This window comes from Trichophyton verrucosum (assembly GCF_000151505.1).
Source record: "Trichophyton verrucosum HKI 0517 chromosome Unknown contig00341_1.f1.exp, whole genome shotgun sequence".
In the NCBI taxonomy this organism is placed as follows: Eukaryota; Fungi; Ascomycota; class Eurotiomycetes; order Onygenales; family Arthrodermataceae; genus Trichophyton; species Trichophyton verrucosum.
In genome coordinates this window covers 1-13,228 of record NW_003315420.1, presented here as the reverse complement: position 1 = coordinate 13,228, position 13,228 = coordinate 1, and the positions used below count along the sequence as shown (strand labels likewise).

The following is a 13,228-nucleotide window of genomic DNA, read 5'->3' as shown; positions in this document are numbered from 1 at the left end:
GAATTTTCTTTGTAGATAGTTTAGTTCGTAGATTTACAATATAGCCACTAGGTTATGTGTTAAAAGCTGAAACGCCCGGAGAGGATAAATATATTGGCAATTCTATAAATGCATCGTCCCTAGCTATCGAGCACATGGTGAACGGAGGTGATAGGAGGGCAGGATTGATTAATAGCAAATTAGAATAATTAAGCCCTGAAAAATGGATGCTCTGTGGATATTTAACATGAGTAACAGGACGACTGATATACAGACGACGGCATGCTTCAAACGGATGTATTCATCTTGCAAAGAAACAAGAAACTTAGTAAACCCAGCCATTAGTAAAAGAAAAAGAAAAAGAAAAAAAAAAACCAATTTCAATCCACATCAATAAAACAAGCAATGGTAACATGAATAAAAAAACTTGGAAACGGAATTATGTCTCGTTAATCTAGAAGGTGTTGCGATTCGTCATTCTGATCGTCATATTTTGATGATCCGGTAGGTTTTCTTTTGCGTCTTCGCTTCTTTTTACCAGAAGCACTATTTGATCCATTGGATTGATGAGTTGATTGCTCGCTGGTTGTATGTTCCAGATCGGCAGATTCCTTGGTATCACTTGTTTGAGAGGAAGATGAGGGACGAACGCTTTGATTGCTGTCGCATTCTGAAAGGTTGCGGTCGCTTGTTTGTAAGACGACTTTGCGGATGCCGTGGATGTCAACGACTTGTTCGGTTATGCTGCCACTTCTTGTAGGGCCGCGAGGGTGGAATATTGTGGATGAAGATGGCGTGTCTGAATTGGCACTCGGTGAACGAGTTCCATTTTTGGATGATGGAGAAGGACCATGTATAGTGGGCAGTGAGTCGGTAGTTGTATTTGTTGTGTTCGGTATTTGAGACGGTGATGATGTGAGAGGGACTGATGCATCGCCTTGTTTGATATTTGGTTCCGTAGTGGAATGAGGCAGATAAAGTGGACGGTTAGATTGGTCTGTTGTAGTACCATATGATGTCGGCTCCTTGGGGTTGACTGCACGTTCACCTGTAGATTTTACCAAGAGACTGTCTGATTCAGATGGTTGGACATCTGAGTGTGGATGATAATCATAGGAGTCGCGGGCACTCAGTGCTTGAGAGGACCTCGAAGGTGAGATTCCACCTCGTTTTATTTTGACCGCATTGTAACGGGTTTGGCGAGGACGGCTTGCTAAGTTTGATGGTCCGAGATGTTTGAGTTGCTCTTTAATCTCTGCCGTGGCGCCTCTATGGATAATTGGTTTGCTAGAACCATCAGGTTTTTTGTCGACGACGGGTGTTTGCCGTAAGTAAAATGTGGGTGGTGGAGGAGAACCGACATGAGTAGCGTTTTTTGATAGTTGAGTATGTTCATTTTGCTGTTCGCTGTCGGTAGTACGGGTGGTAGTGAGGGTTTCTACTCCGATATCGTGAGCAGAGGGAGGTACTTCGACGAAATGTCCCTTTGGAAAGTTGAATTTGGGTGCCGGAGCCATACGGCGAATTGCTTTGTGAACGTCGATAAAAACATCAGATTCGTCGATAATTTCTTCACCAATGAGCTCCTCAATAACATCTTCGAGTGTAACGACGCCGAGAGAGCCATGATCTTCACCCGGGTAATCGGAGACTAGGACCATATGAGCTTTGCCTTCTTGGAAAAAGTTAACAATGTCAAGACAGCTTGTTTCTGCTCTGGTCTCTGGAAGGGTGGCAAGGGCAAAGTCCCGGACTCTTTTGCAATCTTCGGTATCATATGTGATCAGCATCTTGACCAGAAGCATGCCAACAAAGTTTTGGGGGTTATCTGGAGCATGGATTGGGATGCGGGAGTATCCTTGGGAGAGGATAAGGTCCATCATTTTTTCGTCGAGAACAGTGTCGGCCGACATGATAAAGACGTCTTCCATTGGGATCATGATGCTGCCAACGGACTTTTCCTTGAGGTCCAGAACGGCGCTGATAATAGTAACCTCATCTGAGTTCAGCTGGTCGCCGGCTGTGCCGAGATTCTTGTGTAGCGTAACGAGGGTCTTCAATCCAGCTTTCTTATAAAAAGTCCCATGATCTTCACCGAGAAGTCTGTCGAGAAGCTTTGCGATAGGATACGAGAGGGGAGAGGTAATATACATCAGGCAAAGGACAGCGGATGCCATCCAAGCTCCAATCGGCAGCCCATAGCGCACACAGATCGACTGGGGGACAACTTCTCCGAAGATGACTGCAGGTTTGGCGTCAGCATATTCTGTATTGGCTGCATTGCAGCAGTCACACAAGGAGGCAAAGGACACGTACCAATCAATGCGGTACTGCCGACGACAGCAGGCCAACCACCGCCGAGAGACCGATCCAAGACGATGGGAAGTGTTTCATTCACGACAACGTTACTCAGTAAAAGTGTGACAAGCACCCAATGTTTTCCCTTTTTCAACAGGTCAAGGACCTTTGCAGCTTGTTTTCTTTCTGCTCCTTCACCAGACGTCTGGATAACTTGGAGATAGATTTCATCCTTGAATAAGTACGACAGTTAGCATCGAGCGTCAATGACAAAGGTAAAAACTGTTCCTCTCAGGCTGTCGATAGAGTAAATACTAACCTGGCCCATCAGCGCGATAGTAAGTCCTGCAAAGGCGCCGCCGCTGAGGACGAGCGCCGCAGCAATGCTGAGGTAGAGCCATAGACTGAACTCATCCGGGGGCTTTGGAACATGAGCGAGTTTCTCAACGGCCGAGGATGTCAGCGGCGCGGCATAGAGGAGAGGTAATCGAGACAGCGAGCATAAGACGAGCTTGGTCAAGGCAAGACCAGCGGGCAATCCACCACCACCACGAGTCAGAGTCATTTAAAGTGGTCAGGCCAATCGAAATAGCTGTCTGTGTCTGTCTGTCTGTCTGTATGTGGTGATATCCACGGTAGGTCGGCGAGGGTTCGTATAATGCCTGTCAATGCGGATAACCGAATGCAGGGTAGTTTAAATATCAACTGAGACTGTCAAGGGCGTCCTCTTCTCAACAAGACATCAAATGGGTGAGGTCGGGGCGGGCTGTCTTCAAGATTCTGATGGGGATGGAGGAAGAGCTGATGCTTGAGAGGGCGTCCGCTTGGTGCAGTCCAGGGTTAAATAATAAGTTAGATTGATGCGGCCAGGGAAGAGCGACGGGCGGACTTGGCTGGACTTCGCGTTTCGTCTTGCTTCTGCTTTTTGCTTGCTTTTCTTCTGCTGCTTCTTCGTTTTTTCTTTTCTTTTCTTTGCTTTTCTTGCATCAGATTTTGTTTCGAATATCGCGATGCTGGCAGAAGTGCTTAGTCATTGCAGGGTAGTTTGAAAGCAGTGGCTGAGTCAGCGCGGAAGCTAAAGTGGACGTCAGGTCAACTTTTGCTGGCAAAAGTCGATGTTGATATGTTGAATATCGACGCCAAAGACGCTGTGCTGGAAGGGTCGCGTTAGCGGCACAGGATCTCTCACATCTCGTGCCGCTGTCCATGCTGTTTGTCTGTCTGTGTGCCCGTCATCTCTCCCTGGTGGCTCCCGTCGAATGTCCCGGAGGAACTTACAGTGGCAACCCGACGGGACAAGGTAGGAAATCAAAGAGCCTGGATCTATCTATCGGTCTGGCTGGTTAATATGCTGGCTGCAGGCGAAGATCTGTCGAGTCATTCTTTCATGGAGGTGTGTGCTCTTGATTCTTTCCTTGTCCCGGGGTATCTCGGCGAGCAGCGCCTCAGTCTTTGGTCATCATCGCTGGGTAAATGTAAGGTTAGGTAAACTGGCGGCGATGTGTGTATGAGAGTGGTCCAAAGACTTTGTATCAACCGAAGGCGCTGCTCAGCGACGAGGGTCTCTTTGTCTCCAGTGTGTAGGCGCGGGAGTCGAATGCTGGGTATCGCAGCTTGCATCTACATGCGAAGCTGTATGGGTGAATCGACTCGACTGGAAAACAGGTAGACCTGAGTTGCCAAAGTGCAGTTGTTGCTGAAGGCTAAGTGTGCGTCTGTACGCTGGTGATATTTTTGGAAGGAGAGTCACTTGCCTTTATACCACAGAAGGATATCCATACATTGGCTTCGTCACAACAATGCATGTATTTGTGGTATATCTTGCTGCAACTTCTGCACTATCATGTAAGTTCCTGATATCAAGAAGAAGGATAAGGTCCAGATCTCGTGCTGGTGCATCCGGTGATGCAAAATTGGCAAGCCAACACGAGACCGATAAAGAGAATTGATCAGGGTCGCCAATCGCCTTTGCTCTACGTCTCCAGGGGAAAGGGGAACAACTTCTCATCACCCAGAGTCCGAAGACTCGGGAAAAGCAGAAGGAGACCCTGCTGGTGGCTGGAGGCGGTGATTGTCTGGTGGCCGTCGATGGTGGCAGTGGCAAGAGCAAAAATGGGTGGTGAAGGTGAAGGCGAGGCGGTATCCGTGATCAATTGTCGTTGGCAGTCTCTTTACCGGGGCTTTTGGGGTGAGGACTCCGCCGAGTTCAGGAAGAGGCTGGAGGAGGTTGAGAAGCACCAGAGGCAGCCGGCTTCTCGCGCGGCTCCTCATTAGTTGGCTGTGGTGCTCCTCGAGGAATTGGCTGGCCTCCTTGGGTTGCTTGTCCCTCTTGCTGAACCCGGCGGCGCAGTTTCTCAATGGTGTTGGCGTTTTTGAGAACCTGCGCTCTCTGGACATTGTAGTTTTTTGTGGTCTGCTCGAGCTTCTGTTTGCTCTGCTCGAGCTCCTGAGAGAGAGCGTCCTTGCTCTCCTTGAGCCTCTGGATTTCCTTATCCTTTTTCTGGATAAGTTTCTCCTGTCTTTGGAGCTCCTTATCCTTCTTCTCGATATCTTCGTCCCGTTCTTCAAGGAACGCTTGATACATGGACTCTGTCACGTCGACTTTAGAGTCCTTGTCCTGGATGGCTTCGCTTTGGCTGCGCAGCTTTTCCTCCAGTGCGGCAATTTGGCCGTCCTTCTCCCGCGCCTTGCCCCAGAAACTTTCAACAACGGCGGTCTGGTCCGCAAGTCGCTGCTTGAGGTCAGCCACGTATGCTTCGTGCTGTTTCTCGAAGTCAGCGACTTCGGCATCCCGCTCGTTGTTTTCCATTTCCAGGGCGGCAATCGTTCGAAGTTGGGCCTCGTTGCGCTCTTTCAGTTGGCTGACAGCTTTCTGCTCGGCCTCCAGAGCCATGGCCGCATCGTCCATGGCGCGTTCCTTAGCGGACAGCTGCTCGCGGCATTTCGAGTTCCCGGCGATGAGGTTGCGTCTCTGGCGGCGTGCTTGCTGGAGTTGGCGTCTGAGCAGCGCCGCCAGGCGTTTGTCGGAACGCAGGGCCTCATGGTGGTAGTGGTGGTGGTGGTACTCGGTTGGCTGTGGCCGGGAATCGACCATCATCACGGAAGCCTCGGCGACTGGTGCCTCCAACTCCTGGACGGGAGTGGCGACAACCGGTGCTTCGGCTGGCGTGACAATGGTTGCCGCAACAAGCTGTTGGGCCGCTTGTTCTTGAAGTTGCAGGGACTGTGCAGCAACCTGCTCCTGCAGAGCGTTGTTGGATGATACGAGAGCTGCTATTTGCTGCTGCAGGTTCGTCATCCTGGCCTCATTGGTGTTTTGCAGCTCTCTTTGCTGGGCCAGGAGTGACTCAAGGTTGGCACATTCCTCTTGCGTGGTCAACAGAGACTGGTTCTTGGTCATCAGTTCGTAGGCCAAGTCGTAGGTCTCGGCCTGGAGGCGAGTGACAGTCGTGGTTGAAGTGCTGTTGACACGCTCGAGGTCCCTGATACGGGACGCCATCTGGTCCATCACAGCGAGGTTGTTGTCGGCGTCAGTGTTGGTGGCGGCATCCTTGGTCGTGCTGACGGTGGTCTGGTCGGCGCTGTGATGGGTGCCAGATGGCCGGGATTCGACGGGTGTTCCAACTTCGTTGGCAACGGTATCGCCATTGTCTGTCGTTGGGGCGGAGGTTAGGGTGTCGAGCCAGGCGACACAGGTGCTGTCACGCTGGATTTCGATGAAGGCCCATTCCGCAATGAAAAAGATGGCAACGACAGCCAATACCGTGGTAAAGGCAACGAGTTGGAACATCTCCCAGTTCTATATACCCCATTAGCATTGGTTTGTATAATTTTCATGTTGGGTATTCAGGGGGTTGCTCAGGGGCTACTTACATAGAGCTGGGTCTCTACAAATTCCTCCCACCATTCCGCAAGTTCGAATCCGGCGAGCTCTCCCTCGCAAAAGAGACGTCGGAAAGCGACATCGCGTTGCCCAGAGTACGGGACCGGAACGCCTAGGTATTCAAGATTGTGGCATCTTGGGGACTGCACACCGGTGTTGTCCATGAATACGCCAAGCATTCCGGACCCGTAGGCAAGCAATGATGGAGCTGCAATTAAGCAGCCTACCATAAGCGCGGACGGGAGCTATATACCAATTAGAATTATGCCTGTTCAATATGGTAATTGCAAGGGGCAGGACGAGATATCAAAACATGCAAGAATGAGGGAGAGAAGGGGGTAACTCACGAGAACCGCGACGACGACTGGCACATCCTGATGGATGGCAAGGTCGGCGTATATGCGGTCGGCCCATTGAGGACGGATCAGCGACAGCGTCATGTCGAAGGTAGTCCCCAGAGCGAGGAGTACCAACCCCAGCAGGTCTCCCTTGACGAGTGCGTGCCAGAATGGCGAGCCCGTGATGCCACGGATGACACCACGGGAGGCACGCACAAGCAGGTCGACGGTGCTGGAACCGCTGCACATGGCGTATGCAGCGAGGACGAGGGCGCTGAAAACCGTTGGGCAGATTGTCGCGTAGTCCACGAGCGAGCCCGAGAACAGGGGGTTGTCCCAGACCAGGAACAGGAGGTCGTTGTCAACGTCGGCGGCAAGCTCGACGCTTTCGACGATGGTAGCGAGCAGGGACCACGCTACCATCGTGACCAGCACACACAAGATGGCCAGGGGAGACATCTTGTATGGCATTGCTGTTGGATGATTGACTGGCTGGATGGCTGAAAAGGGGGTCGTTCGTTGAGAGAGCGGGACTACGAAAAGAAGAACGAACGGGATCGAACTTCTTTCTTCTCAAGACTCGGTAGTCTCTGGCACTGTCGAACAGGGAACTACGACCTCGACGTCTTGATATCAGGAAGATACAAGCGCGTGAGGGAGCTGCTCAAGTTGGAACAGTGGTGTTTTGGCTGTCGAGAGTAAGGAGTCGAGGAAAAAGGGGGTCGACGACAGAGGAAACAGTCGAAGACGCGCACGAAAACGCGAAGAGAGAGTCGACTAGGATCGACTCTTGGTTGGCAGGGCTCTTCAGCGAGCTTTCGTGGAGGAGAAGTCTTTTGTTGATTCGGTATCAAGTGGGAGAGGTTTGATACCGAGCGAGGAGAGAAAAGGGGCTACGGCTTGATAGCTTTTGAGGGCGTCTCAAGGAGCACAGGAGGAGGCGTGAGGGTGTAAAGGTTGTCGAGATGGCCGAGATGGTCGATATGATCGTGGTTATGATGGTAATGAGAGGTGACAAAAGACTTGCTCGGAGAAGAAAAGAAAAAAAGGAGAGAGGAAAAGGGGGGGTGGGAGGTAGAGAGGAGAGATATTTATACCCAGCTTGGTGATCTGGCGAGGACAGTGACTGTTGCGCTAGCAACGCAGGAAACAAAGAAAGAATTTTCACTTCTCTCACTCTGTGTCTGTGGAAGAGCGTGATTAGCGAGAGCAGGACAGGCTGCTAGCGCAGGACATCAGCGAGGACAGGACAGCAAGTGAGATTTGGCAGCAGGACACCCTGATGCCATGGCTACGAGGCTACGACGGTGACATTCCTTGACGTGATACGGTGATCTGATCTAGTTGATCTGACCTAGTTGACTTGATCTAGTTAATTTGATTTGGTTGATCTGATGTAGTTGATCTGATCTGGATGTTGATTTGATATTTGATGGGGCTTTGGTTTGTTGATATCAAACGCCCACAAAGCTGATGACAGAGAAGCGAGACAAAGACGCGCTAGCCAAACAAACAAAGACTTAGTTACCTAGATAATGGCTTTGTAGTGAGGAATGTGAGAAGAACAGCTTTGACAGCATCTAACACTCGTATATTTCTTATAATCTAGGTCAAAGTCTATACATCTGCCATCTTGTCCTTCTGGCAAGATCATAGCCAAGTATCCAACAGTTCTCTGACAATGTATACATTGCAACGTGTAGGGCGTAATAAGAAGCAAAAATAGGTTCTTTTAGAGCAAACAAAAAAAGGGGAGGGAATGGAAGATAAGGAACTATGCATGGCATAAAACATGCTGCCAACTGCACCTGCGCTCGGGCGAGCATCTTGTCATTGAAGATAGATGACTCTATACTGCTAGGAGCCTTTCTGAAATGTCACTGGGCAAACATCAAGGAGAAAGGAGGTGCCACCCAGTATCCAGGCGGAAAAGGGGGATGGAGTGACGTCTGGAGGTTGATTGATATGATCATGTGACTTGAATAATCACGTGATATGGGTAAGGGAGGTCTGGCGGGAAAAGGGGAGGAAAGCAAAGGATGTCGAAGTCATTGTGCCGACGACATAAGAGGCAATCGAAAGTGGTGATTAGATGTCTAGAATCAGTAGTGGAGAGCCTCCTTGATGGCGTCGTAGATTCCTACAGAAATCAAAAGTTAGCATGATATGGAAGGTATAGTTAATGATGTAGCTAAAGCAACATTGCTACTATAGAGAAGCTTACTAGTAACGTCTGGCATGTTGAAACGCTCGTAGATAAGTCCTGTGTGGATATCCCAGCCGGTGACACGCTTGACAGGAGCCTCGAGGCTCAAGAAAGCGCCTTCCTGGATACTGGCAGCTACCTCGGCACCGACACCTCCGTTCATCATGGACTCGTGCACGACGATGGCACGACCGGTCTTGCGCACACTGTTGAGCACTGTCTCACGGTCCCAGGGGTAGATGCAACGGAGGTCGATGAGCTCAACGGTTGCACCCTTGAAGTCCTTTTCAGCCGCAGCAATGGCTTGGCTGCAGAGATAAAGTGGCTGGCCGTAAGAGATGACAGTCACATCAGCTCCCTGCTTGATAACGTCCGCCTTGTCAATAGGCAAAGTATACGACTCAGTTGGGACATGCTCGACTGCAGCACGGTACAGAATCTTGGGCTCCATGAAGATGACCGGGTCGTTGCAATGCAGGATAGCATTGAGCAGGAGACCCTTGGCCTGCGTGGGGGAACGAGGAATCACAACACGCATGCCGGGAACATGGGTAAAGAGGGCCTCGGGGGACTGCGAGTGGTACAGAGCGCCGTGGCCAACACCACCGCACGGCATTCGGATGACGAGCCCGCCAACATGGCCGCCGGTGCTGCCCTCACGGTACCTGAATTTGGCCGCCTCGTTGACGATCTGGTCAAAGGCCGGGAAGACATAATCCGCAAACTGAATCTCGGCTACAGGCTTGAGCCCTTCAGCAGCGGCTCCAATGCCAAATCCGACAATTCCTTGCTCTGTCAGCGGTGTGTTGAAGACTCGCTCGGAGCCGAACTCGGTCTGCAGGTCGACAGAGCAGCGGAAGACACCACCAAAGGCAACATCTTCGCCGAACAGCAGCACTCGCTCGTCAGCAGCTAGGGCAGTCCGCAGAGCCGAGTTGATGGACTGGTACAGGTTCAGGCGCTTGGTGGGAGCGTTGGCCGGCAGCTCTTTGTTCGAGGCGAGAGAAGAGGGAGCGTGGTGCAGCAGCGGCGTGGCTGCGTAGTTGACGGGCACATTCATCGTCGCCCCGGGGGCGTGGGACGAGTATAGACGGGCATTGCCTGGCTGTGCTCTTGACAGGAGCCGTCTCACGGCTGTTCGGGACGCCATGCCGAATCTATATCTGGTCTCTGCTTAGACGGCGTATCTGTCGACTGTCCGTCCGTCCGTCCGTGCTGCGTCTGTGGCGGGCGTCTGCCTGGGTATAGCTCAATTGGCGGCCAGCAGTGAGGTCGGCGTCTGCAGCGGCAAGCTCGAGGTGTTGTTGTTGTTGTCGTTGCTGGTGGAAGTCGTGGAAGTTGAAATGTCGAGAAGTCGCTTTTTTGCCCGTTTCGGCTGCGGCGCTGGGAAAGGCGGGACTCGCAGACCGACGTTAGCCGGCATCACGTGGCCGACGCGATCACCTGATCAAGCCACGGAAGAATATTTATCCATTTGATTATGTAATATAATTATGTAATCCAGAAAGCCTCCGGGCTGGCTCTGACTTCGACTTCGACTTCGACGTCGACTTCAACGACGTCAAAAGCTACTTCAGCTTCGGATTGACAGGCTGATAACCTACGATTGAATAGAATAAAGCTGGCAGGATACTGATTTTATCAATCTACAGACGACAAAGTGTGTAGGATACATATAAGAGAAGATGTCATGACTGAGCGGACTGCTCCCTCATGTAGGCATCGACTGAGCGCTTGATGGCCTCCTGCATGCCCACCAGCGGACGATAGCCCAGCCTGGACTTGATCTTCGAAATGTCGAATGTTCGCGTCATGGACAGGTAGCGAACCATCTTGCGGTTGAGCCTCGACTCTCTCCTGCCCAGGCTGATGGCCCAGACAGTCCACTCAACCGCGACGACAACGGCAAAGAAGAGGGCTGCTGGGACCTGCCAGATCTCCTCTCGTTTGGTCGGATAGCCAGCGGCATCGCCCACAGCATAAACAAACTCCCAGAATGATATATGCTCGTCGTTGGTCACCACAAAGACCTCCCCGTCAACCCGCTTGTCGGCCGGTGGTGGTGGCGCAGCCGGATCAATCTCGACCAGCGCCTTGGCGGCTAGAATATGGGCGTAGGCACAGTTGCCTAGATACGTAAAATCAAACAGGTTCTTCCCGTCACCAACTCTGACCTTGTTGCGTCCGGTCTTTGCGTTATTGACCATGTGAGGAATTGTCAGAGTGTCCCCTTCGCCGAAAAGAGTTGTGCCTCGCAGGATTACCGTCAGCAAACCATTTGTCCTGTTCGCTGCAACTATCATCTCCTCTGCCAGTGCTTTGGTGTGCGAGTAGAACTCTGGCTGTTCTGGATAAAAGACTCTGGGTAGGTCTTCGGTGGCCTCTATGATGTCGGAAAAGCCATTGTGGATAACGGAGGAGCTGGATGTGTAGACCAAAGCTCTAACGGACTGCACCTCCTGGATGGCATCTAGTAGATACCGGTTGCCCTCGACGTTTATCTTCTCGTAGAGACGCTGGGTATTCTTCTGCTGCATAAGCAGAGGCGAGGCTGAGTGGAAGATGGTACGAGGCTTGACCTGTTGCAAGGCTCTCTGGATGTCTTCCTTGCTGCCTATGCTTCCCTTGATGTACTTGGCCCCCTCCACGATGTTTCTCTTCGTCTCAATGTCAAACACTGTCACGTCTGATGCGTCTCCTTTTTCCAGCAGTTGTTTAACGATGGTATGGCCCAACCCGCCACATCCTCCTATCACCAGAACTGGATCCATCATAATGACTCAATAGCTTTTGTTGATGGTACTTACGACCCTAAGTAATGTGACGATGTTTTCATCAAGACTATTGACCAACAACAGGCGGGCGGGCTCTGTATTTATAGTTGGCGAACAAACGGACAAAGAACCTGAGATCCCTGCTCCAATTAACCACAACGTACGAACCATGCCGTGGAATATTATTACTGCAAAGGATTGATCTACCCTGGGGTTCCGGGACTTGGTTCGCATTAAAATCATCATACGGTAACTAGGAGAGTCGTTACTCAGGGGTTGCCGGCTTTCTCCTGCCGGCGTCCCTTGTTAATTTATTTACAAGTCTATACATCATAGCCAGCGTATCGTCTACTAGGCCTCAAAATGAGCTTCCTTGCGTTGCTAAACCTTTCGTCTTCCTCTGCCGGAAGAAAGCAGGGAAGAAAATAACGCAGCTGCAGATTATCGCCAACTTCATCTCAACAGCGCTACAGGCCAGTCAGTAGCTATTATGCATAATGCATCAACCAAATTAAAATGGATGGAAACAAACCTGTACGGCGATAAAGAGGCACCCGTGTATATCGCATCTTTCTTGTTGAACTTGGCTATAATAATAACCAGTCGGACTATACTCATCGAACATGCACTAGAAATGCGATCAGCACAGTCACCATTCTAACCATTAGTTATCAATGAACGCGGTAGTTCGTACATGAACCCAGTAAGGAAGAGGGTCAGGACTCCTATCTTCCTCTTATTCGGCATTTTCAAGCCCTGGATCTGGCTGATAGGAATTGCAAGAATATAGAAATCACTAAGGACATTCCACAGCCCAAAGACGAGGTTTGTCGTGCTCACTACCTTGTTGCTGCATATCATAATACCCAGGGCCTTGATACCGTTGCATCTTGACACGCGGATGCTAGATATTGTCAAATATGGGATGGTTACAATCGATATAACCACTATGCCGATGTAAATCAACAGGCGAAGTTGCCTTATGACATGGAAAAGCTGGTTGAGCAGCAGAAGGATTGATATCTTGATGAAGAAGCTTGTCAAGATATAGATAATGTCGACAGCTGCATATTGCTAGTCCTGTTAGTATGCAGCAGCCCTCCGTGTCCATAGTTAGTGAGAGTGGCTCACTTTGGTCCTCGACTCTGTGAGACTCAATGCTGGGATATCCCACATATGCCTCCCATAGTTGATAGTGGTATCTAATGCACAGGTAAGCCTCTACGCCACATTCATGGAGAAACAAGGGGATGTACTGTGAATGGTCAAGGCTGAGTGGGCTATTGAACCCATCTACATCACGATGATTAGTATTGCAAGGCTGGCTACGTGCATCAGTCACTATGAATTTTATGTATACGAACCGTCGCAAGCACACAAAACACTTATCCAAAACGTCAGCAAAATACAAACCATGAGGATAATTCAATTCTTGGGGTCAAAATGATGCTCACCATCAGACAAGTCCCAGCGCTGCTGAGAATAACGGCTCTTTGCAATGAACCTGGCCGTCACTGCGACCATCATCAGAGCTAACGAGATCGCATTCATAATGACTATCGGCATAGCCAGGCTTGGAGGATTCACGAAATTGGACTTCACGCCCGGTGGCGGGGGGCCGGCCGGCAGCATCCACAGGGCACTGAGATCGCGCGATTCCATGGCGACGAGGATGGCAGATTCAGGGCATCGCTTCTTGCGAGGGTCATCAAAAGGGGACGGCGTAGCATCTTCGGTAGCCCTTCGCCAG

At 50.8% G+C, this 13,228-nt stretch overlaps 5 protein-coding genes across 5 annotated transcripts; all 5 read right to left on the bottom strand.

The window, feature by feature from the left end:
* Window positions 1–428: 428 nt before the first annotated feature.
* On the bottom strand, window positions 429–2,842 carry TRV_04272 (uncharacterized protein; the record flags this gene model as incomplete). Its single annotated transcript, XM_003021553.1, has 3 exons — window positions 429–2,245; window positions 2,296–2,509; window positions 2,597–2,842. The coding sequence occupies 3 exons, from the start codon at window positions 2,840–2,842 to the stop codon at window positions 429–431; spliced, it is 2,277 nt and encodes a 758-aa protein (XP_003021599.1).
* A 1,641-nt stretch (window positions 2,843–4,483) lies between these two features.
* On the bottom strand, window positions 4,484–6,957 carry TRV_04271 (uncharacterized protein; the record flags this gene model as incomplete). The annotated part of the gene is made up of 3 exons (XM_003021552.1): window positions 4,484–6,076; window positions 6,151–6,405; window positions 6,508–6,957. 3 exons carry the CDS (start codon window positions 6,955–6,957, stop codon window positions 4,484–4,486), a joined length of 2,298 nt encoding a protein of 765 aa, XP_003021598.1.
* Window positions 6,958–8,654: 1,697 nt separating this feature from the next.
* TRV_04270 (uncharacterized protein) lies at window positions 8,655–9,764 on the bottom strand (the record flags this gene model as incomplete). Its single annotated transcript, XM_003021551.1, has 1 exon — window positions 8,655–9,764. One exon carries the CDS (start codon window positions 9,762–9,764, stop codon window positions 8,655–8,657), a length of 1,110 nt encoding a protein of 369 aa, XP_003021597.1.
* A 628-nt stretch (window positions 9,765–10,392) lies between these two features.
* TRV_04269 (3-beta hydroxysteroid dehydrogenase/isomerase family protein, putative) lies at window positions 10,393–11,475 on the bottom strand (the record flags this gene model as incomplete). The annotated part of the gene is made up of 1 exon (XM_003021550.1): window positions 10,393–11,475. The coding sequence occupies one exon, from the start codon at window positions 11,473–11,475 to the stop codon at window positions 10,393–10,395; it is 1,083 nt and encodes a 360-aa protein (XP_003021596.1).
* Window positions 11,476–12,135: 660 nt separating this feature from the next.
* Window positions 12,136–12,552, bottom strand: TRV_04268 (uncharacterized protein; the record flags this gene model as incomplete). Its single annotated transcript, XM_003021549.1, has 1 exon — window positions 12,136–12,552. A coding segment is annotated over one exon (417 nt), but the record flags the coding sequence as incomplete, so codon positions are not given.
* Between the last annotated feature and the right edge of the window lie 676 nt (window positions 12,553–13,228).